The 25932-nt window shown below is 45.5% G+C and overlaps 1 protein-coding gene across 3 annotated transcripts in view; it reads left to right on the forward strand.

Moving 5' to 3' along the window:
- Positions 1-25932, forward strand: part of CACNB4 (calcium voltage-gated channel auxiliary subunit beta 4) — a 252585-nt gene that overhangs the window by 175752 nt on the left and 50901 nt on the right. For all 3 annotated transcript variants that reach the window (XM_061608779.1, XM_061608781.1, XM_061608780.1), the window contains 5 exons: positions 16242-16372; positions 18996-19072; positions 20146-20165; positions 20260-20340; positions 22222-22280. In XM_061608779.1, the coding sequence (XP_061464763.1) occupies positions 16242-16372; positions 18996-19072; positions 20146-20165; positions 20260-20340; positions 22222-22280 (368 nt within the window). The remainder of the gene's footprint in view (positions 1-16241; positions 16373-18995; positions 19073-20145; positions 20166-20259; positions 20341-22221; positions 22281-25932) is intronic.

A 25932-nucleotide genomic window follows, 5' to 3' on the forward strand; every position in this document is an offset into this window, starting at 1 on the left:
CAGTCTTATCAGCCGGAAAAACCCCCAGAGCCTTTTGAAAACCTTCAGAATTCATTAGTCTCCGGGGGCGGACCAATTTAATAGGTCCCCCACCCTTGCAGAGGGAAAAGGCTACTGAAAGTCTAAACTTCAGCAAGCAATGATCTGTCCATGACAACGGGAGAGATGTAAAACTCCCCACATCCAGATCACTATCCCCATGTCCAGTAGCAAAGACCAGGTCAAGAGTATGCCCCGATGTATGTGTTGGGCCACTAACATATTGAGACAGCCCCATGGTTGTCATGGCGGCCATGAAGTCCTGAGCTGCCCCAGACAAAGTAGCCTCAGCATGAATGTTGAGATCTCCCAGTACTAATAGTCTGGGGGATCTCAACAGTATCTCCGAGACCACTTCTGTCAGCTCAGTTAGGGAAGCCATTGGGCAGCAAGGTGGGCGGTACACCAAAAGGATTCCCAGTTTGTCCCTCTGGCCCAGCACAAGGTGCAAACACTCCAGACCAGTGATTGCATGGACATTGTGTTTGGTGAGTGAGATGGAACTCTTATAGACCACAGCAACCCCACCTCCCCGACCCTCAAATCTACCATGATGCTGAACCAGATACCCCGGTGGGCAGAGCTGGGAGAGACTAACTCCTCCCTGTTCGCCCACCCAGGTCTCGGTTATACATGCCAGATCGGCCACCTCGTCCACAATCAAATCATGGACGAGGGAGGTTTTATTATGTACCGATCTGGCATTAAAAAGCAGCAACTGGAGATCTGAGAGTTGGCTGATAGGACAACCAACAACCCTGCGGGTATGAGAAGGACCAGAACGCGGCACAGCCACTACATGTCTGGGCCGCGTTCTCCTTACCTGGCACGTCCCTCTCATTTCACCGTACCTCCCTCTACCCGTCACTACGGCAATTGGGGCCCCCTCAGGTCTCCCCTCTTGATGATAAAATCTCTTCCCGAGGCACATGATAAACTATAAATACAAAAAACTCATATACATAAAAATACACATTCACTCACAACATACACTCATATAACACCCATTCATCCACTTCAAACCCACACAGAAGACACAGTCCCGTATTCTGTGCGCCCAAACGCCAGCTCTAAGACCGTTCTTCTTCCCACGTATAACGCCACCTGGGGCCTGGTCCTGCAAGGTGCCCACGTGCAGAGCAGGAGCCCAAGAAGGAGAGAGCAGAGATGTTGACCAAGCAGCAGCAGCAAAGCAGGCAGATGGCTCTCCCTCCCTGGGCGGTGATGGTCCTCTTCCCTTGCAGACACTGAATAAGTCCCCCTGGTGATTACTGAAACAACTAAATCACAGCCATAACGACTTATTTTAAATTTCCCACCCTTGGGAGGAAGCATGTTGTGTGTGATGCATACACCATCCATTTGTGGTACCAAAATAAATATTCAGTGAGAGCATAGAACTGGCAAAGTCTGTTTTGGAAGGGAGGCAAACTTTGCTCCAATTATATTCCTGGAAGACAAATAGTGATATGTTTCACATTAACACACCCATCTTATATTGTCTTTGAAATGTGTCCTGTTGTTTTAGCATGTTTTGCATTATTCTTGGAGGATAAAGCTACCAGTGGTTAGTAGCCATGATGGCTGTATCTCTGGTATCAAACCTGGTATGCTTCTGTACCAGTTACTGGGGAACATGAGCGGGGAGAGTGCCATTGTGCTTGTGTCCTATGGTGGGCTTTCAGTGGGCATCTGGATGGCTATTGTAACAAAATAATGCTGGACTATATATGTCTTTGGTCTGATCCAGCAATGCTCTTCTTATGTTCTTATGTTGGGATTGCAACTTTACTGTATTTTAATTTTGATTCAGGTCTCCAATTGTAAAAAGTGCCTTCTTGGAAATGGGATATGAATAGGGAGCAAGCTACTTGTCTGGGGCAGCTCTTTCTCCCCCTTCCCCCTACCCTCAGGTTGCCTATGACTAGGGTGGGATCCATTGTCTGGTGCCAGTTCGCAAGCATTCTGTCGACCTAACAGGCCGGCATCGATTCAAGCTTGTTCTGTATCCACTAGCTGCTGCTGTTACCGATCCATATGTTTTTTCTCTTGGAAAAAATATTAATATTAATACTGATATTTTTAAAGAAAATATTGATATTTTAAAAGGAAATATCAATAAATTATCATTCTTATAATCAATGTTTTCGAGGTGGATTTTTTTTTAAAAAGTCTGTTTTAAAAAAAGCAGCAGAAATTTGCTACATTAAGCTCCAATCTTCATTGATTGAGAATAAACAAATTAATGGAAAATTCAGTACCAAATCCAAACTGAGCGGAATTCTAGCTCATCCCAACCTATGACACCATTAAGGATAGTTGTGACTCTTCATGAGAAGACAAGTCTAGTCTTAAATGTGTTCAATGCACTGTATTAGAGGCTTTATCTTTATGATTGTTTTTAATAGGATGTCAGTTATACTAGTCATACTTGACATTGAGCTGGAAATTCTTTTGTGCCTTAGAGCAACAAGTCCCCATATATTTTTCCTCTGGGTGGAATAGAACCTGGGGAGAGGAGGAGAGAGATGGAAAAATGGCTGAATGAGCAATGCCTCCCCACCTTTCAACATTGCTTAAACTCACAGCATCCTGTGGCTACTTTTTTGTTGTTTGAACTCCTTTAGGGGAAAAGATGCACTCAGCTGTGTTTCATGTCTAGCTTTGGCCTCAGGCAAGGTCACTTTGGCAGCAAGCTGAAATGTCAGCAAGAATGGATGACTCTCCATCTTCCAGATGTCTCATCTGTCACTCATTGGATTATATATTATGCACTTTTAAAACAGAGTGACAACAATTATTGGCGATGCATAAACATCCCATGCTCAGCAACCAATAGGAGGGGAATGCACTTCTTCCCCCTACGCTGAAGATTCAGATATGCTTTGAAGAACATATGGAAGGTGTTTCATAATGAGAGTAACCTTGCTATGCATGCAGCATCTTCGTATCTCAGCTCTGGGAATAGGATAAGCATTCTTTTATAGGCTTAATAGTAATCTGGTAGCCCACTCTCCAGATGCCATGAAACACCTTCATAAACACCCACCCCATCAACTAATGAATGTGTGAGTTGTACTCCTAATTGCAATCCAGTCCAAGCACTTCCCTATGTACTGAACCATACAAATATCTTAGGCATCTGATCTTCATCCTTGCTGCTAGTATCCTTCAGCCCTTCTTTGCTACCTGTATCACTGTTTTAATTTGCTGTCTCTGTTCCAGTATATTTTTGCCATATACTTCCTTTGTCAGAGCATATGTAACAAGAAACGTATGCTTCCCAAACCTGTCCCTCTGCAGTTTCATTTATTTGCATTCTACATTTCTCATTGTGAATTCCTTTTTCCTTGTGGGAAAATGGAAAAGAACAGAGGAGAATAGTGTCAGGTGGCCAGCCCTACCATTATGCAGAGTGAGGTGGCCACTTCAGGCCGCAGTTGCTGAAGGATGGGGAGCAGCGTGAAGGACTGAGCTGTTTGTGCCATGCAGCCTGCCCTAAGCTAAGCTGCTGCCCTCAGGTGTAACAGGCTGCTGCCCCAGTTACAATATTGAAGTAAGATTCAACTGCCACTTTGGCTTTTCTACATGGATTGGGAAGAGGTGGCAACCTCGGTGTTGTGTTCTGGTCCGATGTCAGATCCCACGGAGAAAGCGGCAAGGCTGGAAGAAAAGCTGGTCGAAGGATGCTGGACCTCAGACAGCTCGATGTGACACAGCTGTCTCTACCTGTGATACTCCCACCAGGGCCACTACCAGGGAGAAACACAGTTTTTATTTTTTCTTCAGCTCACCCACTCTAGCACAGATCTCACAAGATCCCACTGCTAGGCAGCACCACCAGTCACTCCCTGTAAACAGTACTGCTGGAGACTTTGCCTTAGTCTCCCTATGGCTTGTTACTTTGTGTCTGGGTGCCCTTGCTGTCCACAACCCCCCTGTATCTTTGTCTATAAAGCATACAATCCTGGGTTGCTCTGGATACTTGACAGTGTTACAATATCTCCCTTCACCGCTGCCACCATTAGATACAGTTTCCCTCCAGCCTTGGTAATTACCCTGCTCTCCCTTCTGGTCTGTGTATCCCCAGCCAAGGATCAGGCTTTAGGTAAACCAATACAAGTATTTATTTGATAACACCAGGAAATAACAAGATTACTTTAGGAATGTTCAACAAGCGTATGGTTTCATTTAGTGTCACTCTTTATGTTTCCAGTCTTATATATTCTGCCTAAATACCAGCCAAATATAATCCAACCCACAACCAACTCCAATCCACACTCCACAACCAATCGCCAACCACTCCCCCCCAGAAATCAACTGTCATCCTCTCATTTATACCTTCAGCCATTCAAACACTCAGCCAATCATCATCCAACATTCTCTAGCATTCTAGCCCATGTACTCCCCCCTCTTACTCAGTCACTTACCATATATCACTTAATAAACCTGCACTTACCATATTTACAGATATTAAAATTTAGGGACATCACAGTGAGCAACTTGCTCTGACAAAGGTTGGGAGCAGACTGAGGCCTTTTACACAATAAGACTACACTCATCCATGATTTGATCATGGATGAGTATGCCAATTTTGTGTGTATTTCCAAGACCTGGATGGGTGAGCTGGGGGGAGTTGATCTGACCCAGCTTTGCCCACCTTGATACTCGTGCAACCCCAGCACGGGGGGAGGGGTTGTTGTGGTCTACAAAACTTCTATCTCTGTCACCAGGAAACCACTCTGCCTTGGAGCTGGCCATTGTTGTCGTGTAAATTTGTATATTTGTTAGCAGAGAATGTCAGTTGTCTGAAATGCGTGTGTGCCAGTGTGTGCATTTACCTAAGAAAGCAGGCTTTTACCCTGCATCAGCATCACTGAGACTTAAGACTTAGAAAAATAAGAAAAGCTACTTTATTTATAGAAATACACAGTAGATAGAAAGGCTTACCTAGTTCTAACTAACTAACTAAGTTGGAGGCACAACGCCCAGGCTTGGAAGTCGCCCTCACGGCTCAGGAGAGAGAGAGCAGAGACAAAGCTGTCTCCTCTCTCTTGGACAGTCAGAGAAGAGAAGAGAAGAGAAGAGAAGAGAAGAGAAGAGAAGAGAAGAAAGGGCGGAAGGAGGAGGGGCAGATAAGCTTCCCCAAGATGTATCAGTCTAGCAACGGAAGGAAGTCAGTCAGAGCATCACAGGTATGGGTAATCAAGCCTATCCATCTGGAGGACCCTAACTCTATCTCCCTTCTGGAACATAAACAAAAGAACAAAACAGGAGTTGCTCTTGGCCTACTTCCAACAGCCATGAGGGCCTGCCCCTGGTGTTGGGCCAAGGAGACAGTAAACTATGCTGGTGTACCATCTACCCTGCTGCCCAGCAGCTTCTCTGACCGAGCTGGCAGAGGCTGTTTTGTCTGTGGTATTGGAGGAGACCAGAAAGATAGTCGTGGGTGATTTCAATGTCCATGCTGAGGCTGCCTCCAGTGTTATGGCTCAGAACTTCATGGCCTCCATGACAACTATGGGGCTGTCTCAGTTTGTCACTGGTCCAACATGTAGGGCAGGGCACACCCTCGACTTGGTTTTTGCTCCAGATGGAGGAAGGAGTAGTCTGGAGATAGGGTGGTGGAGGATGTCACCCCATTGTCATGGTCAGACCACTTCCTGGTGACATATAGACTTACAGCTCCTATCTTCTTCTGCAGGGGTGGTGGACAGATTAAGATATCTGTCCCTAGAAACTATTGTAATCCACAGGATTCCTAAATGCCCTGGGGGAGTTTCCAGTAGATAGAGTAGGTCACCCTATTTGTTGAAGCCCTTGTCATGCTGTGGAACAACAAACGTCGGGCTCTTAACACAGCTGCCCCTAAGTGCCCTTTCTGGCATTGTGGAGCCCAGATTGCAACTTAGTAAAACAGTGAACTAAGGGCAATGAAACAGACTGGACGATGGCTAGAGGACAAGTGGTGAAAGACATGAGGCTGATTGGGCTTGAGTAAAACATCATAACCATGCATACTGTGTGCCAGTGAGGGCAGAGAAGAAGGTTCACTTCTCCAGAAAATGGACTTTTAGACCCTTCAGAGGCCCACTGTGAACTGTTTGCAAATGTCATGCCTCTGTCGGATGAGTCCTCAGAGCAGGATGAGGAGCAGTGGATAGGCACAGCAGACTCAGGAGAAGGAACAAGCAAACTCACCCAAGATGCAGCTCCAGACCTGCTACCACTGGAAGATGTTCAGGACACAGCTGAAGCCCCTCAGTCAGAATCGGGGAGTGAACAGGAGGCCCCTCCGCTCCCTGCAGAGCGAAGACCCCTGCGAGTAGCACAGACATTCTGGCCATTTAGGGCTATAAGCTCCTGGGAGTCAGAGGGCTGATTGCTAACACCTGAACCAGGGAGGGGAACTTAAAAGGCAGTGAGAGGCCTTTGCCCTCCGCTGGAAGCATTGTTGGACACCAGCATCAGACCCTTGCCAGCCATGCCTTGAAACTCTGATTACCTTGTTGGAGTATCAACCCTTTGCCTTGTTAACTGACTTTGTCTTTTGGAAGATGAACTGGTACGTCTACTGAGACCTCTTGACCCTCTCCCTTGCTTATCTGCTCTACAACCAAGCCCCTGCTGAGGCAGCTGCAGGCTAATTGTTTTACAGTGCCATTAATCACCTTGGTACAGCCGGCAGATACTGACAGCAAGCTTCTAGCCCAAATAGGAGAAGCAAGGGCTGGGAATTTGTCTGCTATGGAACCACTCCAGCAGGAAAATATACTCATGCGTTCGCAGATAAACCAGCTAATGATGGCTGTTCAAGCTATATAAGCTCAGCTGGAAGGAGCCACCCCACCTCATCAGCCATGAAAGTCAAATGCCTGGTGACAGTTCCAGAGAAGTTCTCCAGGGTTCCTGACCAGTTCTCAGCATTTTTTGCACAAATCCAACTATTTGTGGACTTGAAACCAGAAGCCTTCCCTGATGATAAGACCCGGGTTGGGTTTCTAATTAGCCTGTTCACAGGAGTGGTGGCTGGGTGGGGTACGCCCTTGTTACTGGAGTGCTGCCCACTGCTAACTGATCTGGCTGCATTCACCAGGGAGCTGCAGGCCATGTTTGAGTATCCTGTGAGGTCAGCCACTGCCAACTGCCGGGTCTGTAGGCAGAGGCAGGGCTGGTGCCTTCTGGCAGAGTATGTGACGTGAGTTCTGCTTGCTGCAACAAGACTTGGGGTGGAATAAAGCAGCACTCATGGATCAATTCCAGGAGGGCCTGTCAGATGAACTTTTGGATGAGCTGGCTCTGGAAGAGCGACCAGCAACCCTGCAAACTCTAATCCACCTGTGTCTGCAGATTGATGGGAGATTGGAAAGCAGATGAGCCTCAACCTGGGCCTGGTCAGCCTGGGGAGATCTTGCCCCACTGAGAGTCTCCCTGGAGCCTTCTTGTAGGGACCCCTCCCCACCAGAGGAACCCATGCAGCTGGGAGGGGCTCGTCCACGCCTATCCCCTGCGAGAAGCAGAGGTGCAGGCAGCTGGGCCTGTGCCTATTCTGTGAAACCCAATGACATTTTGTGGTCCAATGCCCAGCCAACTGACCATCATCCTCGACCCCGGGAAACCCCAGTGCTCTGGCTTTTATGGGCCCCTAGACCAGGGTGATCCTGCCATCAAGAGGTCCTGCCAGCTCAGTCCTTTGCCACCCAAATACCTGACTGTGCCAGTTTCCCTGGAGGTTCCCGGGCAGGGGACTCTGCAAGTACAAGCCCTGTTGAACTCAGACCCGTCCAGTAACTTCATGGACATATTTGTTGCAGACCTGCACCACATCCCACAACAACCTACTGTCCAGCCTGTACTGGTGGAAACAATTGATGGTTGACTGCTTACATCTGGACCAGCGGTACAGGAAACTATACTCCTGGAGATGGCCCTGAGAGGACACCGGGAAAGAATCCAATTCTACCTGGTGGCAGCTCCCCACTTCCTGTTAGTGCTTGGTCTGGCTTGGCTCCAACAACATGACCTGAATATCAAGTGGTCAACAGGCCTGTTGTCCTTCACCTCCTCATACTGTCAAACTGCTTGCTGGGGACCATCGGAGCTGGTCCTGACCACCCTGGAAGAGGGCCCCAAACTAGATAAACTGCCAGAAAAGTACCAGGAGTTCGGTGACGTGTTTGGGAAATGGGAGGCCGATCAGCTACCACCCCATCATCCCTATGACCGCGCGATTGAATTGCTCCCAGGGGCCAAGATCCTTGTTGGGCAGATTTACTCCTTGTCTGAACCCAAATTGGCAGCCCTACGGGAATTCATAGACAAGAATCTGTGTCGAGGATTTATCTGACCCTCTATGTCACCAGCTGCTGCCCTGGTACTGTTTGTGGGGAAAAAATGTGGGGACCTCCGGCTTTGTAATGATTACTGGGCCCTTATCCTCTGCTGTTGATCCTGGAGCGGTTATGTGGAGCCTGAATATTTACCAAGTTGGACTTGAGGGGGGCCTATAATCTAGTGCACATCCAAAAGGGAGATGAGTGGGAGATGGCCTTTCGCACCAGGTATGGACACTTTGAGCATACCGTGATGCTGTTTGGCCTATGTAATGTTCTTGAAGTCTGCCAGCATTTCATGAACAATATCTTCTGGGATTTCCTAGACTGTTTCCTGGTGATTTATCTGGATGACATCCTGATATACTCATGAGACCCCCAGGAACATGAGAAGCATGTTCGAGCAGTGTTGCAGTGCCTGAGGGAGCATCACCTCTTCACCAATTTAGAAAAGTGTGAGTTTGACCTAACCACCATCAACTTCCTAGGCCACCATATCTCCCCCTCTGGTATCCAGATAAACCCAGCCAAGACCCAGATAGAAACCATCCTATAATGGCAAGCATCCTGCTGTGTCAAGGACGTGCAACACTTATTAGGCTTTGCCAACTATTACCGCCGATTCATCTCCACTTCTCCGAGTTAACCGTGCCCATCTCAGACCTTTTCTGGTCTGTTGGACAGAAGTGGCTCAACAGGCGTTTCAGTGCCTCAAAGAGGCCTTCACCTCAGAACCCATCCTTCAACAGCCCAACCCTGCCAGACTGTTCACCGTGGAAGCCAACGCATCGGACAAAGCCGTAGCAGCAGCCCTGTTGTTGTTACAGCCAGTTGATAAGGGCCAGTCCCGGCTCCACTGTGTGTTCCACTCCCGAAAACTCAACACTTCAGAACAGAACTACACGATCTGGGAAAAAGAGCTGCTGGCAATCAAGGTGGCATTTGAGACTTGGCGCCACCTTCTGGAAGGGGCATACCATCCAGTGCAGATACAGACTGACCATTGGAACCTTGAGTACCTGCAAAGCGCCAGACAGCTTAATCAATGCTTGCTACATGGTGATGCCTTGAATCACTGGAATTGGCTGTATGTGCCCCTGGGCACCCTTCGAGGTGAGGTGCTTCACCTGTCCCACAACAGCCAGTCAGCAGGGCACTTTGGAACCTAGAAAACCTTGCACCTAGTTTTGAGAGAGCCCTGGTGGCCCTGGGTACATGCTGATGTAATTATGTAGCTGCCTGTGATACCTGCCAGTGGGCTAGATTGCACCCTGGAAAGCTGCCAGGGCTCCTGCACCCTCTCCCGACTCCCCCAGGACCCAGGCTGTTCATCTCCTTGGACTTCGTCACTGATCTACCTGCCTCTGGGGGATGATCACTATGCTTGTTGTGGTGGACCTGTTCACAAAAATGGCCCACCTCCTTTTGTGGTCCCTCAGCCCCAGAGACTGCTCAGATGTTTCTCACCCAGATGTTCCATCTACATGTCCTTCTGGGCCACCTGATATCAGATCGAGGAACCCAGTTCACTGTCCTGTTTTGGCAAGCCCTGTTTTGCCCTTGACGTCCAAATCCATCTGTCCTTGGCCCACCATCCTCAATTAGACGGTCATACAGAATGCTCAAATGCCACGGTGGATCAATACTTGCCATAATACATCAGCTTTCAGCAGGACAATTAGGTGGATCTGCTGCCTCTGGAAGAATTTGCGTACAATAACTCTTCACATGCATCCACACAACAACCCCCCTTCTTCAGCATCTACGGCTACCACCCCCGGTTTTTCCCATCGGTCTTGCCTCTGTTGCTGGTTCCCACTGCAGATCTCATGCTTTAGGAGTTGCAGGCCATACAGGCGGTCCTGAGGGATCTGTTGGATCAGGCAAAGGAAACATACAAATGATTTACTGATGGCCATCGCCAGCCTGGCTCTCCCTTGAAGCTAGGGGACTGGGTGTGGCTCTCAACCAAATTCTTGCGTTCCCAAAGGCAAACCAGAAAGCTGGATGCTCGACATATAGGCTCGTTCCTGATCACCCACAGATGAACCCGGTGGCTTTCCAGTTGCAGCTCCCAGCATCCCTTCACATCCATCTTGTGTTCCATCAACTGCTACTCAATCCGGCTCTCCCACCTCATCCCTTGAGTGCTCGACCACGGCCCCCACCACCAATCCAGATCAATGGGGGGAGGAGTTTGAAGTGTCCCAGATTCTGGACTCCCACAGACGTTGTGGCTGGCTCCAGTATCTGATTGATTGGAAGGGATTCAGCCTTGAAAATCCTGGGAAGATGCCTCCCACGTGCATGCCCCCCAGCTGGTCTGCCATTTCCACCTTTACTACCTGGCCAAACCAGGGCCGGGGTGGGTGGGACAGGCTCGCCCTGGGGAGGGCAATCGTATCATGCCTGATGAGTCCTCAGAGGAGGATGAGGAGCAGTGGATTGGCACAGCAGACTCAGGAGAGGGAACAAGCAGACTTAACCCAAGATGCTGTACCAGACTTCCCATCAGTGGAAGATGTTCAGGACACCGCTGGAGCCCCTCAGTCACACTCAGAGAGTGAACAGGAGGCCTCTCAATCACCTTCCCTAAACATGGGGTATTTGCAACCAGGCTGTAGCTGTAACAACCCAGTGGGTCCAGGGTGGGCTTTTTCAGGAGCTGTTGGATCACTGCCTCTTTCAGGGTGGCTGGAACCCACTCCCTCCCACAAAGACCACACCCTGGATCCACTCAAGCATATCCCTTTGGCAAGCTTTAACAAGCCAAGAAGGGCAAGGGTTGAGAGAACACGTTGCTGGCCACATTGTTGCAAGCACCTTGGCCACATCATCAGGCTGCATCAATTGAAACAGATCCCAAGAAGTTGCAGCAGACATTGCACTGAACACCCCCTGGGGACTACAGTAGATACGGATGGGGCATCAAGACTGCTGTGCTGGCGAGCAACTTTACCCTAAAAGTGCTTTGCTGTCAGTATCTGCCGGCTGCACTGAGGTGATTAATGGCGCTGTAAAACAATTAGCCTGCAGCTGCCTCAGCAGGGGCTTGGTTGTAAAGCAGATAAGCAAAGGAGAGGGTCAAGGGGTCTCAGTGCACATACCAGTTTGTCTTCCAAAAGGCAGTTAATAAGGCAAAGGGTTGATAGCCCAACAAGGTAATCCGAGTTTCATGGCACAGCTGGCGAGGGGCTGACGCTGGTGTCCAACGATGCTTCCAGCGGAGGACAAAGGCCTCTCACTGCCTTTTAAGTTCCCCTCCCTGGTTCAGGTGTTAGCAATCAGCCCTCTGACTCCTCGGAGTTTATAGCCTTAAACGGCCAGAATGCCTGTGTTGCTGTGTTATTCGCTTCGCTCTGCAGGGAGCGGAGGGGGGGTTGTGGCACAGCAATTGCCAATACTCTTGGATGAAATAGATTATCTTGACCCATTCCAGTCTTGGTTGAGGCCTGAGTGTGGGGCTGAATCATCCTTGGTCACCCTGATAGATGACCTTTATCAGGAGAAGGACAGGGAGAGTGTGACCTTATTATTCTTACTTGATCTCTCAGTGGCTTTTGACACCATTGACCATGGTATCCTTCTGAGCCGACTTAGTGCGATGGGTATCGGAGACATTGTTTTGAAGTTGTTCCATTCCTACCTCCAGGGTCATTTTCAGAGAATAGCATTGGGTGATTGTGCTGGCAGTTGTGCTGTGGGGAGCTGGTGGGTACCATCTTGTCTCCAGTGCTGTTTAACATTTATATGAAGCACTTGGGTATAGTCATCCGGAGATATGGGATGAGGTGTCAGCAATATGTTGATGATACCCAGCTCTATTTCTCTGTAACATCTGAATCAGGAGAGGCCGTGCAAGCCCTGGACCAGTGCATGGACTTGGTGGAGGGCTGGATGAGGGCCAATAAACTGAGTCTGAATCCTAGCAAGATGGAGGCACTGTGGATTGGTGGTTCCTGAGTTCAGATAATTGGTCATTTGCTTGCTTTGGATGGGCTCATACTTCCTCTGAAAGAGCAGGTTTGTAGTTTAAGGGTGCTCCTGGATCCATCTTTGTTGCTAGAGGCCCAGGTGACCTCAGTGGCTAGGAGTGGGTGTTTTCAGCTTCGGCTGGTAAGACAGCTGTGGCTGTTTCTGGACTGGGATAGCCTGACCACTGTTGTCCATGCACTGGTAACCTTTAGGTTGGATTGCTGTAATGTGTTGTATGTGGGGCTGCCCTTGAGGTTAGTCCGAAAGCTGCAGCTGGTACAAAACGCGGCAGCACAATTTCTCACTGGGACAGGGTATTGCCAGCATTTTACCTGCTGCTGAAAGAATTGCACTGGCTGCCCATTAACTGGTTCTGGTTTTGGTTTACAAAGCCCTATGCGACTTGGCTGAAAGATCATCTTAGCCCTTATATATCCAGTCGATCTCTGTGCTCTGCAGGAGAGGGGCTCCTGCAGATACCAACTTACCACAAGGTCCATTTCTCACAACAAAGGAAGTAGTCCTGTAGTGCTGTGGCACCTACCCTTTGGAATTCCTTGTCCTTAAATATTAGAAAGGCAGCATCTCTGTTATCTTTTTGGCGCCTACTGAAGACCTTCCTCTTTCAACAAGCTTTTTAATTAGAGACCTTATCCCAGTCTGCGTCTGTGTTGGAATGACTGGTTTTGATTTTTTGATGCTTTTTTAAAATAAAAGATGATTTAAATATATTTTTAAAGATGTTTTAAAGATGTTTTAGAGTCGCTTTTAGTGTTTTTGTTTGCTGACCTGGGCTCCTTCTGGGAGGAAGGACAGAATATAAAATTAATTAGTTAATTAATAATTTTATGCATCTGTCTCCAAACTGCCTCTCTCCAGGCTCCACCCCTTTGAGAGACCCTCAGAACCTTAAAGGGTCAACCCTTTGGCCTGAAGACTGGCACTCCTTCTCCGTTCCATAGCCTCTCTCCTGATGTGTATCTTGCACTGTCAGACTGGCAGTGTGCAGAGGGAGGCATCTGGTTCTCCAGGGGAAGGGGAAGGTGGCAGTGAGAGTTCTGGCTCTGCCCCATAGGCCCTAGTGGTCTGGCAGCTTGTGTCCAAAAGCCTCAGGTGCGATGGTCTCTCTTCAGCAATCAGCTCTGTGCCCTGACCTGGCTCCCCATCTGCTGCCCCTGCAGCCTCTGACTCTGTGTCCAGATATCTGCTGGATACAGAGGTCATGACATTTCGGCAGCAGAATGTCTTGGGCCAGCCCTGCAACATAGAGATTATGCACAGAAACCGTTTAGCGAAGAAAAGCAGATAGTATTCACTAATATGCAAAAAACCTTGAGGTTTAAGAATATACCTATAGCCAACAGATATTTCTAGCCAACTTTAAAAAGCAGGGGAATTGGGCAGCTATAGTGAATTAGTGAATGCACCAGGGGAGCAGGAGACCTGAACTCCTCTCTGAGATATTGGACTGCCCTACAAATTTGTCAAAATGCAAACACCATTTGGGTTGGTCTTTCACACTTGCTGTGTAGCTTGGAAGAATTTGGTAACATGTGCCTCTGAGCATATGGTGAGTGGTGGCAACACCTGTCATCTCCAAAGATGGAGAATTACATTTTCGTATGTTTCTTGGTGTTCTTACTTTGCTTCTCTCCTGTATTACTACTGTTTCTGCAGAGAATCTAACCTAGAAAATTATATTTCTCTCATTATTCATCGTAAAAATCTGTGTCAAATTTATTTTTATTAATTTCATAACCTTTTTATTGGCCATCATATGATGGTGAAGATAGCCTTTTTTGTTTCAAACTGGAGTTTATGCTCTATTTCTATTTTGAGCACATTAACAGTTGAATCTGAAACTGCAGTTTAATGTAAAATCAGACAGATTACAATATATTGCTAGTTAAGCAATGACTCTAGCTGTTGGAAAAAACAAACTTGGCCTGCCCAAGATGCATGTTTTCAGTCTGCTATGCTTAAACTACTCCACTTAAAAGAAAAGGTGGGCATGGTCAGTTGAAAACAGAACACACCTAGAATTTTGCTAGGATATATTTCACCTGCCACTGTTTTATCTTGTGCAAACTGAGACACTCCTCATGTCCATTGGAAACTATTCTGCAGAACAGTCAGTGCCATTATTCCACAATTGTTTTTGGAGCTTTTTTTTTTAGTGTTGCCAAGTATTGCTGTACTTCACATATTCACAGAAACAGAAGCAAAAGAGAATGGTTTACTATAGGAAACTTCTCTAAAATTGCAGAGTAAATCAAACATATTTAAAGTGACTATCTGAATGCTATCAACCTATTTAGTATAGTTGCTTCCTCCCTGCTAAAACAAGATCAGCACAACACATGTCTTGTTTCTGTTATCTGGGCTGACTGCAGGTGTTGCCACCACTCACCATATGCACAGAAGCACTTGTTACCAAATTCTTCCAAGCTACACAGGAAGTGGATTGAACTGTGAAAGACCACCCAAATTGTGTTTGCATTTCGACAAATCTGTAGGGCAGTCCAATATCTCAGAAAGGAGTTCAGGTCTCCTGCTCCCCTGGTGCATTCACTATATCTGCCCAATTTCCCTGCTTTTAAAAGTTGGATAGAAATATCTGTTGGCTTATAGGTACATTCTTAAACTGCAAGGTTTTTTGCCTATTAATGAATATGCTTAGGCTTCATACAGACATGCCTTCAAACAGGTGTGTGTGTGTTTTCTTTGATGAGATGAGCTCTGCACTCTCCCTGCAAACAAAAACTATTGCTCTTGTAATGACATACGTCCAGCCTCTGAATCCAGAATTTCTCCCATTAATACATCAGGTGAGCTATCTACTTTGGGGGGGGGTCAAGCTCTTTGTGTGTTTGTTCAAATGCCTGTTTGGTCCTATTTACTTTAAAAACTGTTCCAAACAGCAGAGGGGGAGGTAGGGGCACAGGGGGCAGCCAATCTGCAAGTCTAGCTTCTCTAGAAAACCAGAAGATTTCTCCTAAGCTTGATCTTGGGGTAAAGATGGTCTAGGTGCCCAAAATGCAGTGAATGTGCTTCCACAATGGACTCACTGCTAATATTTATAGACATCTGTATACTTCTTTATATGCATGCAGTTAACCTGCATTAAAATAGGAGGATAAGGGTATCAGTGACCACTAACCACAATGGTTATGTTCTATCTCTACTGTCAATGGTAGTATGTTTCTGAATACTAACTGCTGGGAATTGCAAGTTAGGAGTGGACTGTTGTCCTCAGGTCCTGCTTACAGGCTTCCCATAGGCATCTATGGTTGGCCATTGTGAGAACAGGATGCTGGACTACATGGGCTTTTGGCCTGATCAAGCAGAAAGTTAAGAGTTCCTCATTCAACTGGGATGTGGAGAATTTCGATTTATTAAAGGCTGTCTCGTGTCAAAATCTCACTGCATATGGAAAGCTAACATGTCAGTGACTCTTTAGATTGGGGTTGTGGGAGTGGTAGAGAAGAAGAGGAAATGCTGAGGCGTAACATCATATTTCAACCAACTATGTCCATCGGGATCATCTTAGAAACTGCCCAGACTTCACTGCCTGTCCTCTTCTTGTTAGTATGTGTCACGATTGATGGACACATTTAGACCAGAGCTGGGGAATCTGTGGCCCTCCAACGTTGTTGGACTCTACCTCCCATAAGCCCCAGCCAGCATGACCAGTGGTCAGGGATGGTGGGAGCTGTAGTCCACAACATCTGCAGTGCCATTGGTTCCCCATCCCTGACCATAGTAGGGGCTGTGTATGGAGCAGGGGAGGTGCTTTTATGTATCAATGTTGGTAGTGGCAGGAGAAGGTATGTACATGTTAAGTGCAAGGAAACAAGAAACGAAAGATTCATATCAGTCACTTCTTTGTTACAGAAATATAACAATGACTGGTGGATAGGAAGATTAGTTAAAGAAGGCTGCGAGATTGGCTTCATTCCAAGCCCACTTCGGCTGGAGAACATCAGGATCCAGCAAGAGCAGAAGAGAGGGCGTTTTCACGGAGGGTAAGATAAAAATACTTGTTCTGCTCATAGCCAGATCTGGGGGCTGCTTTTGAGTTATTAGCCAGCTTCAGCTTTTTAATGTGTTGCTCAGTGTTTTCTTACACTTCAAATGTGATTTATGAATTCGTCAAAGATGGAAATGTAATCTGGGCTGGCAATGAGTGGTTGCAGCTTAGTCTTCCTGCAAGGTTTATAGATCAATCCAGTAATCATCCATGGATTCCAAATGTTCATGAATAAAGTGGAACATTGCAAATATACGGCTGCAGTTTCTCTGCCTCTCCTACTGTATTATTCTGCATATACAGGTATCATCCTTTGGATTCATACATGTAAGCCCCTTCTCTCTGAAACCTCAAGATATGTATTTGTTTTTGAGGATTGTCTTCTTGCATGCAAGTTTTTTGCAGCATCCACATGACATTATTGATATCAAAATGCCAGCCCATGTTTTTTCTCATTTAATCCAGATTTAACCTTTCCAGGTTAAAACCCCTCTTGCCAGTTCAGTGGGGTCTTACTGTAAGACAAATAGTTATTCTTGGTCTAAGGCCTATGGGCAGACAGCAATAAATGATGATGAACAAATAGTTATAAGCGTATAGCCTCAAAGAAATACATTATCATTCTGCCTACTACCATTTATGATGCTAGGTTTTTATTGGATGTTAATAATTGTATTATTGAATTAAATTGGTATTGAGGGGGAGGGAAGGTATATGTAGTTCAATGATGTCTTGAGTGTTTCCAAATACCATAGATAGTAATAGTAGTGAAATGTTTAATGATGCAAGGCCAAGGCCATCAAATAACATTGCTGGCAATGTCCATTCATTTCCATAGCAGTGAGATGAATGTAAGTTCTGTCTGCAGTGTCCTGGGGGAAAAACATGTCAGTCTTCTGCATACAAACTTTGCAGCAAAAAACATGATGTTTTGCAAACGAGTCTTATAAAAGTATTACTGTATACATATGAGTGGGAAAAGAAATTCATGTTCAGTCAAGCCAAAAGAAATTCATGTTCAGTCAAACCAAAGTGTTATGCAGTTTGGGTACTGCAAGAATCTCAGAGGTCACTTCCAGAATGCCAAAATTTTGTGGGAGGAAATCAAGCTCATACCGGAAATTTAGGTTTGCACAATTCAAGAGGATTGAAGTGCTCTGTTCCTCTAGGGCAGGACTGGGGAACATCTGGCCTGGTGGGCCAGTCTTGGCCTGCCAGGCCTGCCCATTTGGCCCATGAGGCTGTTGGGGGAAGCCACACCCATGCACTCTGATATGAGATGTGGGGCAGTGCTTCAAAGGAATAATTGGGAGCTTAAAGTTGTCTTCCGGTTGTTCCTTCGCTGGAGCAAGGTGTGCTCCCAATCCCCATCAGCTGATAGGCGATGGGAGCGTGCTTTGATCAAGGAGGGGAAAGTGGTTTCTCTTCTCTACTGCTACTCTTTGAAGCCACCCTGCACTTCTCCTTTCCACTTCTGACATCGGGGTTGGAAAGGAGAAGTGCAGGGAGGATTGCAAAAGGGCTTTGTGAGCATCCCTGCACTTCTCCTTTACAATCTTTGCCATGCTTTTCTTTTCAGCTCCTGGCATCGGAGGTGGAACAGAGAAGTGCGGGGATGCTCACAAAGCATAGGGCTGGCAACGCCACTTGCGCTGTGATTCCCAAGCTTGGGAACCCTGCTCATGGGATTTTGACAGGTGGGCAGGACAATCCACCTATGAGTTGTGATGTTATAATGATGTCATGTGATTGACATATGGGTTGCCCTGCCCACCTATCAAAGTTGGCCCTTGGGAGATCTGGTCCCTGGAGCTAAAAATGTTCCTCACTCCTGCTGTAGGGCAACAAATCCATTTAAAAAAATAGTTTTTTTTGTGGTTAGGGGAGTGATTGGAAAATGCACTGAAAAGGATGGCATGAATGAATAATTTACAGGAAGACATATAAACACCATGCAAGCAAATCAGGATGAATGCTTATTGTCGTATAATGACCCCACAAACAAATTGCAACAAATGCTCATGAAAGACCCAATGTAGTCTAACCTCTGTGTAAGCTTTGTGCAGGCAAATCAGGATGAATGCTCAATAAAGAAGCCCATGTAAACGGATTTTAAGAGTAATAAGGGAAATTATCAAATTCTATGTAATTCCACGTTCCATATTTGGGGTGTAACAAAATTGACTGGTTAGGTGGTCTTTGCAGAGAATTGTGCGTGTGTGAATAATCAGAAGGAAATAGAATGATGATCTATTCTGTTCTGTAATTTACTAACCTATAAGTACTGGAACTATGAGATTAGAGGGGGCAGGCATAATTTCTCCTTTTTGGAGGAAGGCCAGGATATAAATGTAATAATAATAAACAAATAACTGTCCTTCTCTGCCTTGCAGACATTTTATTACAGTTTGTGGAATCTTAATCTTATGAACTTCTTCATAGCCTGTCCTAAGGAATTTCTGTTAAGCATATTTATCCAGTGTCTTTTACTGTAATGGAAGAACCAATGGATAGATAGGGCTATGCACTGTTATATAAAATCTAAACCCTGTCAAAGTCCTGCTGAGATTCATTCTCTGACTGCTCTAAGTATTAAATGGGGATTCTTTAAAACATAGGAAATCAAGTGGGAATTCTTCTTCAAGCCTTGGAGAAATGGTGTCTGGCACTTTTAGAGCTACACCCACTTCCACTGGTGAGTTTTAATCTCTTAAAGGAAATGACTTCAGTTTAAAAAGTAACTCTGAATTGTGGAGGCAGGACACAGTGTATTGTGCAAGTTCAAACCTCCGTTCATTGCTAGTGAATCGTATGTGGGGTTATTGTGGAAGATGGAAGAAAGCAGCTGTGTATATTGAACTATCTGTGACTATGGAGGATTTTTGGGGAGACCTTACTATTTTTTAGGAGTAAATATAATAAGTTTTATCTTGACAAATATGTATATTGAAATCCTTTACTAATAAACCTCAGTTTATGCAGTTGTTTCACTTTCTGCATTCAGTACTTCTTACAGCTGTATTTGATCCCTTGTTATTCTTGAATAAGACCTTATGAAAAATAAAGTTTGGTTGTAAAAATGGCACTTGTTAGTTTGTGACCAATGAAAATGCTTTTACTGACTTCTAAGCAGCGCCCAGACAAGTAGGCATACAGTTGAATATGTAGAGTGTGCTAGTGCCCTTTAGACCTTCTGCCAACCATGTGGGAACTGCTTATGTCAGAGTAAAACCTGCATGGCTGGGGGCCACTTCTAAATGGCTCTCCTATGTGGGTGTAGCCAACTGCATGAATCTTTGCCACTGACATGCTGTCTCTGTGAGAAAGGCCCATGTGATTGCAGCCCCCTCCCCTCTGCCAGCTTGGGTCATTGAGATGCTAGCTGCATTGGAAGTGCTCACAGATAAACATCTTGCATATGGTTAGGAGAGGATTAAAGAGCACAACTGTCAAGGTAAAAAGAACCGTTTATTTCTAGATGGATTCATGCATAGAACAATATTTCTGAAGAGTTGCTGTGGTGCTGGTGGAGAGTGGGAACATAAACTGGGGGTTATGTGTTTGGAATGAGTAACTGAAATGCGCAGATTGAACAGTCATCTAAACAGCACTGCTCCTTCAGGAGAAAGTCAGAGATGTACAAATTCATTACTGTTCACCTTTCAGATTAGTTTGGCTGACATCAGACTAAACCTTGTGCATATTTGCATGTTGTATGACTTGTTATGTGGTTAAACAAAGTAATATTTAATTCTTTTGATATTTCAGCAAAACAGAAACAGAAAGTGGTAAGTATATGAACTCCACCTTATACCCTGTAGAAATTGCATAATATATCTGTTCAAGACTGAATGCTTACTGGTCATGCCATTCTTCTTTCAGACAGAACATGTCCCTCCCTATGATGTAGTACCATCCATGAGGCCTGTGGTGCTAGTTGGCCCCTCACTAAAAGGCTATGAGGTAAGCATTCCTGTTAGTTACTATTGAACTCTCTCCCCCTCACCCATCCATCCCTAACCAAGGCAGGACATCTGTCCTCCTTGCCACTACGTACGGGGGCAGCACCATCACCACTGCCCAGACTACCATTTACAACTCTTTTCAGCTGGGCCCCCAGAAATGTTCAAGCACCGGGAAGGTGGTGCTGTCACTTTTGTGAATGAGAGCCAAGCTTGGTTCCTATCAGAGGCTAATCATTTTGTGCCATGGTTAATTGCACAAAATATGCTGCCCCGGCCAATAGATTTTCATCAACAGTCCTGGTAGGACCATAAAGCTATAAAATCTCCTGTGGGTTGGCTGACTCATGGCCCACATCTGGCTTGCCAGGCCGCAGGAAGTGGCCTGCAGTCCGTGATCTGATCAGGAGATAAAGTGGTCTGCCTGCTTTTTTGGGAGTGATCTCTAAAGGGCAAGCAGAATACTTTTTTTCTTCCCAATCAGGAGATAAAAAATTTCTGCCTGCTCTTTAGAGATCCTTTAGAGATGGGGGTGAGGAGAAATGCTGTCTTTTACATTGCACAAAATGATATGTGAAAAGTAAAACACCACAGTGCTGGTGTGGGGAAGGCTAAAAATGCTGATTGTGTGTCAGGGTGTGTCTGTGTTTGTGTGTAAAAGCTTATGTATGAATGTGTGACTAAATGCCCGTGAGAGAGAGAGAGAAGAGAGGAAGAGAGTGCTGTGTGCCTGCATATGTGTGTGCATGCGTTCGTGTGTGCATATTCACACATGTATACATTCAGCATGCCAAATCAACTGAAGTGTTGATTCTTCTTCATTTTAGCCATGGCTTGGAAGTTTCCTGTGTGTAATATTGTCTGTGATGTTGGACACAGGAAAATGTGCATGGTTTCCCCAAAATAGCCTGGCTGGCCTCATTAGGCCTACGGGCCAGAGGTTCCCCACCACTGATTTAGAGAAACAAGCCAAGATTGTAAAGCACTGGTTTGAAGTTGACTTATTTCCTTAAACCAGGCATAAGGAACCTGTGGCCCGCCAAGTTTTTTCATTGCCTTTTAGAAGGTTCCAAAACAAGTCATCCAGCTGTCCATAGCTTGCAGTGGCCAGCAGATGGGGCTCATTGCCACTGTGTGCTTTGAATACAATAGAGAATGTTCCCCTGGGAGCAACAAGACTTGATGTAAACTGGGATCTGCTATGGGCTTTTCCCCCACATACAATTCCCCCCCATACCTTTGACAGTACATCAGCAAGTCCCGTCTGAAGCAGAATTGAGTGCCTCCAGCATCCCAATGAAAATGGCAGATGCTCTGTGTTTCTCAAGATTCTGAACAAAGTGAGAGCCCATCTTGTGAAAAGCGTGAGACCATGCTGCTATCCTTAGAGCTTGATTGTAGCTGATGATTAATAAAAATTATAGATGTTTTTCAAAAATTTAAATAATACAAAATGTTTTCATCTGGATCTCCCCCCCTCACACAATGTCATGTCAAGCCCTGTACTGTGAGAGGTAGAGGGCAAAATCCCTCCCATTTCTGGGCATTGCCAACATAGTTTGTAGAGTGTGAATGGTATTCTTATTATACTGTAAGTGAGGGAAGCTGTGCCCTCATTTTGTGCTCCCTCATTTGCAAGTGTTGGGATGAGTCAGAAAACTTGGAGACATTCATTGCAATGTATTTAATTCCATCTGTATAGTTAGAAAATTCATTTGCCAGTTTAAAGGAGATCTAACCAATGAGGCGCCCCACAGTTGAAATGTTCATGTCAATGTGAAGGCTTTTTGCAAATGTCTTTACTTTCCACCTCTTTTCTTACCTTGGGCTTCTTTCTTTCTGTTGTCAATCTTCTTTCCTCAATCTTCCTCATCCCTGCAAGGTGACAGACATGATGCAGAAAGCCCTGTTTGACTTCCTGAAGCACAGGTTTGATGGGAGGTGAGGAATAAGGTTCTTTTTCATGTTTCCCACCCTGTATGAATGATTCCACCTGGAACTTCAGTCTGGATGACATACCAGTGTTATGTTTCAATACAGTTCCCTAGCTCTTGCTTATATTCTTTCACTTAACGTTAGCATTGAAACGTAGCCTTCTCAGTTGTGTTAGAACTGTATAATAATGTTGTGCTACATGTTCAACTGCAGAGATCTAACAACAGAATAGAATTTTGAGTCTTGATGAGTCAAAGTGGAAAAGGGGAAATAGATGGAATGTAGTTATTTTCCCACTTAGGAAAAATGCAGTGCCTGACTCAGAAATAATTGTTGTCATACAATACATAGTCAAAAATATGAAAAGTGATGTTTTTCTACAACACATTAATTTTCTAGGCACATTACTGGTCTGAGTTGGTCAGAGGTCTAGAGAATTGCAGGTTACTTATTTGAAAGATTGCTAATATTTAGGAATATAGGAAGCTGCTTTATACTGGGGCAGACCATTGGTCCATGTAGCTCAGTATTGTCAACACTGACTGGCAGCGGCTTGCCAGGGTTTCAGGCAGGAGTCTCTCCTAGCCCTACCTGGGAATGCAGAACTTTGAACCTAGGACTTTCTACATGCAAGGCAGATGCACTGTGACTGAGCTATGGTCCTTCCCATAACATCATCTCTAAGCAGTATACAAAAATATCAGATAAAAGCAATAAAACGGTACAATTTAAAAAAAGATTCAAAATAACCAGGAAAACAGTATAATGCTTGTTGTGAATAATTGGCCCCAAAATAAGTGCCATGCCCCAAAATCTTACAATACAACACAAACCATCTTGAGATGTTAACAGGTGATGTGAAAAGCTGCTAACTTAGAGAGCCTCTGCCACTCAGACAATACTGAGCAAGATGCAAAGATAGTCAAAGATAGTCTGACCTGGTGGAAGGCAGCTTCCTTTGCACCTATGAGAGGCCAATGCGTGTGTCCTGCTATCTGTGCGGCAAATCACAAATCTTTTACCATCAGAGCTGCTCATCTGGAGCTGCCAGCCAGAGAACCCTCTGCTGTTGTTTGATGGCATTTCAAATTTGTCTCATGTAAGGACTCAAAACAAAGACTGCATTATTAGGATTTTTGATTTGTTGGCAGATGAGGGTAACAGTGAGGCTTTTGCCTCCTCATAGTAATGATGGATGAGTAGGAACATAAGAAAAGCCCTCCTGGTTCAGGCCTATGGCCCATCTAGTCTAGCATCCCATTCTCACCATGGCCAACCAGATGCCTATGGAAAGCCCACAAGTCAGACATGAGGGCAAGAGCGCTACCCCCACCAGCGATGCCCAGCAACTGGTATACAGAGACATACTGCCTCTGACAGTGTAGAACATAGCCATCATGGCTAGTAGCCATTGATATCCTTATCCTCCATGAATTTGCCTAATCCTCCTTTAAAGCCATACAGGTTGGTGGCTATCACTACATCTTGTAGAATGTTGGCAGAAGCTTGGATACTGTGCCAAGTTGCTCTGTGGATGCGGGAGCAGACAGTAGAATTGGACAGGCCAAACAAGCACAAAATGTGCGAGGTCAACAAAAACACACACATATATATCTTTTGACATAAATGTTGGCTCTTTGAATAGCCTGGTTTGCTTCCCTGCTCACCTATCACTGCTTTGACCTTTGCATGGAACTTTGCAGTGATGTGGATGAGTAGAAATGGATAGCTGCTTCCTGATATTGGTTCCTATGGACTTCCTTGCTTGTTTGTAAAGAGAGGCGGTTTTCATGCTGAATTGCTTCATGTTTAATGCTTAGGCTTGGCTTTAGCCTATTGCTCAAATAGCTGGTCTACAAAATCTGCACTCTCTTTCTCAACTACTTCTCTTGCTTATTACTACATCACTCAACCTTCTCTAAAAGATTCATTTACCCCAGCTTTTGCTATCCAGATGATTCTCGGTCCACTGCATAATACTTTCCCAATCACACTTCTGAATTGGGAAACAGCAAGAAAGAATTTCCTTCTGAAGGAGAGACACACAATTTATATTTCAAGGGCAGGGTAGGTGGGAATAGCCACAATCATAGGTGTGGGAAAAACCCTTCCTGTTATAGTGGCATACGCTGAACATGAGTCAGCAAGGCCTTATTAATCTCCAAAGTAATAATAGGAGAGGTCCCCATATCCCCTGCTAAATACAGAAAGTTGTCAACTAGAACAACTTATATATATATATATTTAAAAATAAAACAAATCATTTGGAAATATGAACCCATTCTAAAATTTGGGTCTAATTCCCCATAACTGTATCAGAATTGCAGTGGTGCTCAGTGGGCATTCTATATGCTTTATTTTTAGGTATACCACTTAAAAATGCTAATGATTAAGTGGTACACAAAATAAAATAAATCCTGCCTCAGTATCCCATCTAGGAGCCCCACTGCTGTTCCGTGGTCTCCTCCTCCTCCTCCTACATTTATCTGGGAGTAGCAGCAGTAGCTGTAGCTCAAAATGGGATCCTGTTAGCTGTTTGATGCAGGCCCTAGATGCTTGCTTGGTAACTGTGCTGGCAGCAGACTCACCTGCTTCCAGGCCAGAGGTTCTTGGTTGCCATGGTTACTGCTGGCCAGCATCTGGAGTTGTCAGGAAACAAATCAAATATAAGGCCATCTATAACCCTGGTAGGAACTGCATTTCCCATGCATCTATTTCCCATGCCCTAGATGCTGCTGCATATGTACACTAATGTTGAGGGCCTGCATCCTAGGGCCTAATAGAGGTACTATTGGGAGCCAGCACACAAGGGAAAGGCACATAGCTCTTGCAGAGGAGGATTCATGGCAAGCCAGGCCTGTTACAAACAAGGCCTGAGCTTTGAAGGGCGTTTGTCCTAAATTGTAATGGTTCATAGTGGGCAGGGGCAGGAGGATTACAAATTCTGGTGGCAAGAAAACTCAAGGATGATTTGCTGGTGAACATAGATGTACCCACACTTCCAACTCCCCTCAGTATTCAGTATTCTCTCTATCTCCTGAACACATATCACACATACAATACCTGTTTACTTAATTCCCAATCTGCCTTTTGTTGGATTTATTTCAACCAAAGCATTCTTGTTTTATTTAACATAGTTACAAAACAATGTGAAACTCAAAATAAATCTAATTGCAGCCTGGCACATGAGTCCTTATCGGAAATAGAGAAAATTTAAACAGTGTGCGGAATATAGTGCAGAGGGCAGCAAATATTTGCTTAGTGGTGAGAAAGAGAAGACAATGTCCTCAGTTTGCTTCACAAGCGTATATCTCCATGTACCAAGTATAAAACCATCAAACAGAAACCAGTTATTTCCCCTGCACATTGCTGGGGGTGCCATCTTGTCCTTTGCTTCAGACAGTAAAATGACCTAATCACCAGAAAGGGCTGCAGGTACCATAACACCATGTCTCTCAGATGCACTCCATCCAGATGGCCCATAAGGAAGGAAAATAGGTGCCTGGGGCAAGACAGCTGGAGAATGCCGGGGTGGGGGTGGAATTGAAGTGGTTCTGGGCAAAGGGAGGTATGGTGGGGGAGGACAGGCCAGGTAACAGGCACACAACACAAACAGTTATGACTGTGCCATGTGCTGGCTCCCCTCTCCAGCCTGAGG

This window comes from Rhineura floridana, chromosome 2 (genome assembly GCF_030035675.1).
Source record: "Rhineura floridana isolate rRhiFlo1 chromosome 2, rRhiFlo1.hap2, whole genome shotgun sequence".
Lineage (NCBI taxonomy): Eukaryota > Metazoa > Chordata > Lepidosauria > Squamata > Rhineuridae > Rhineura > Rhineura floridana.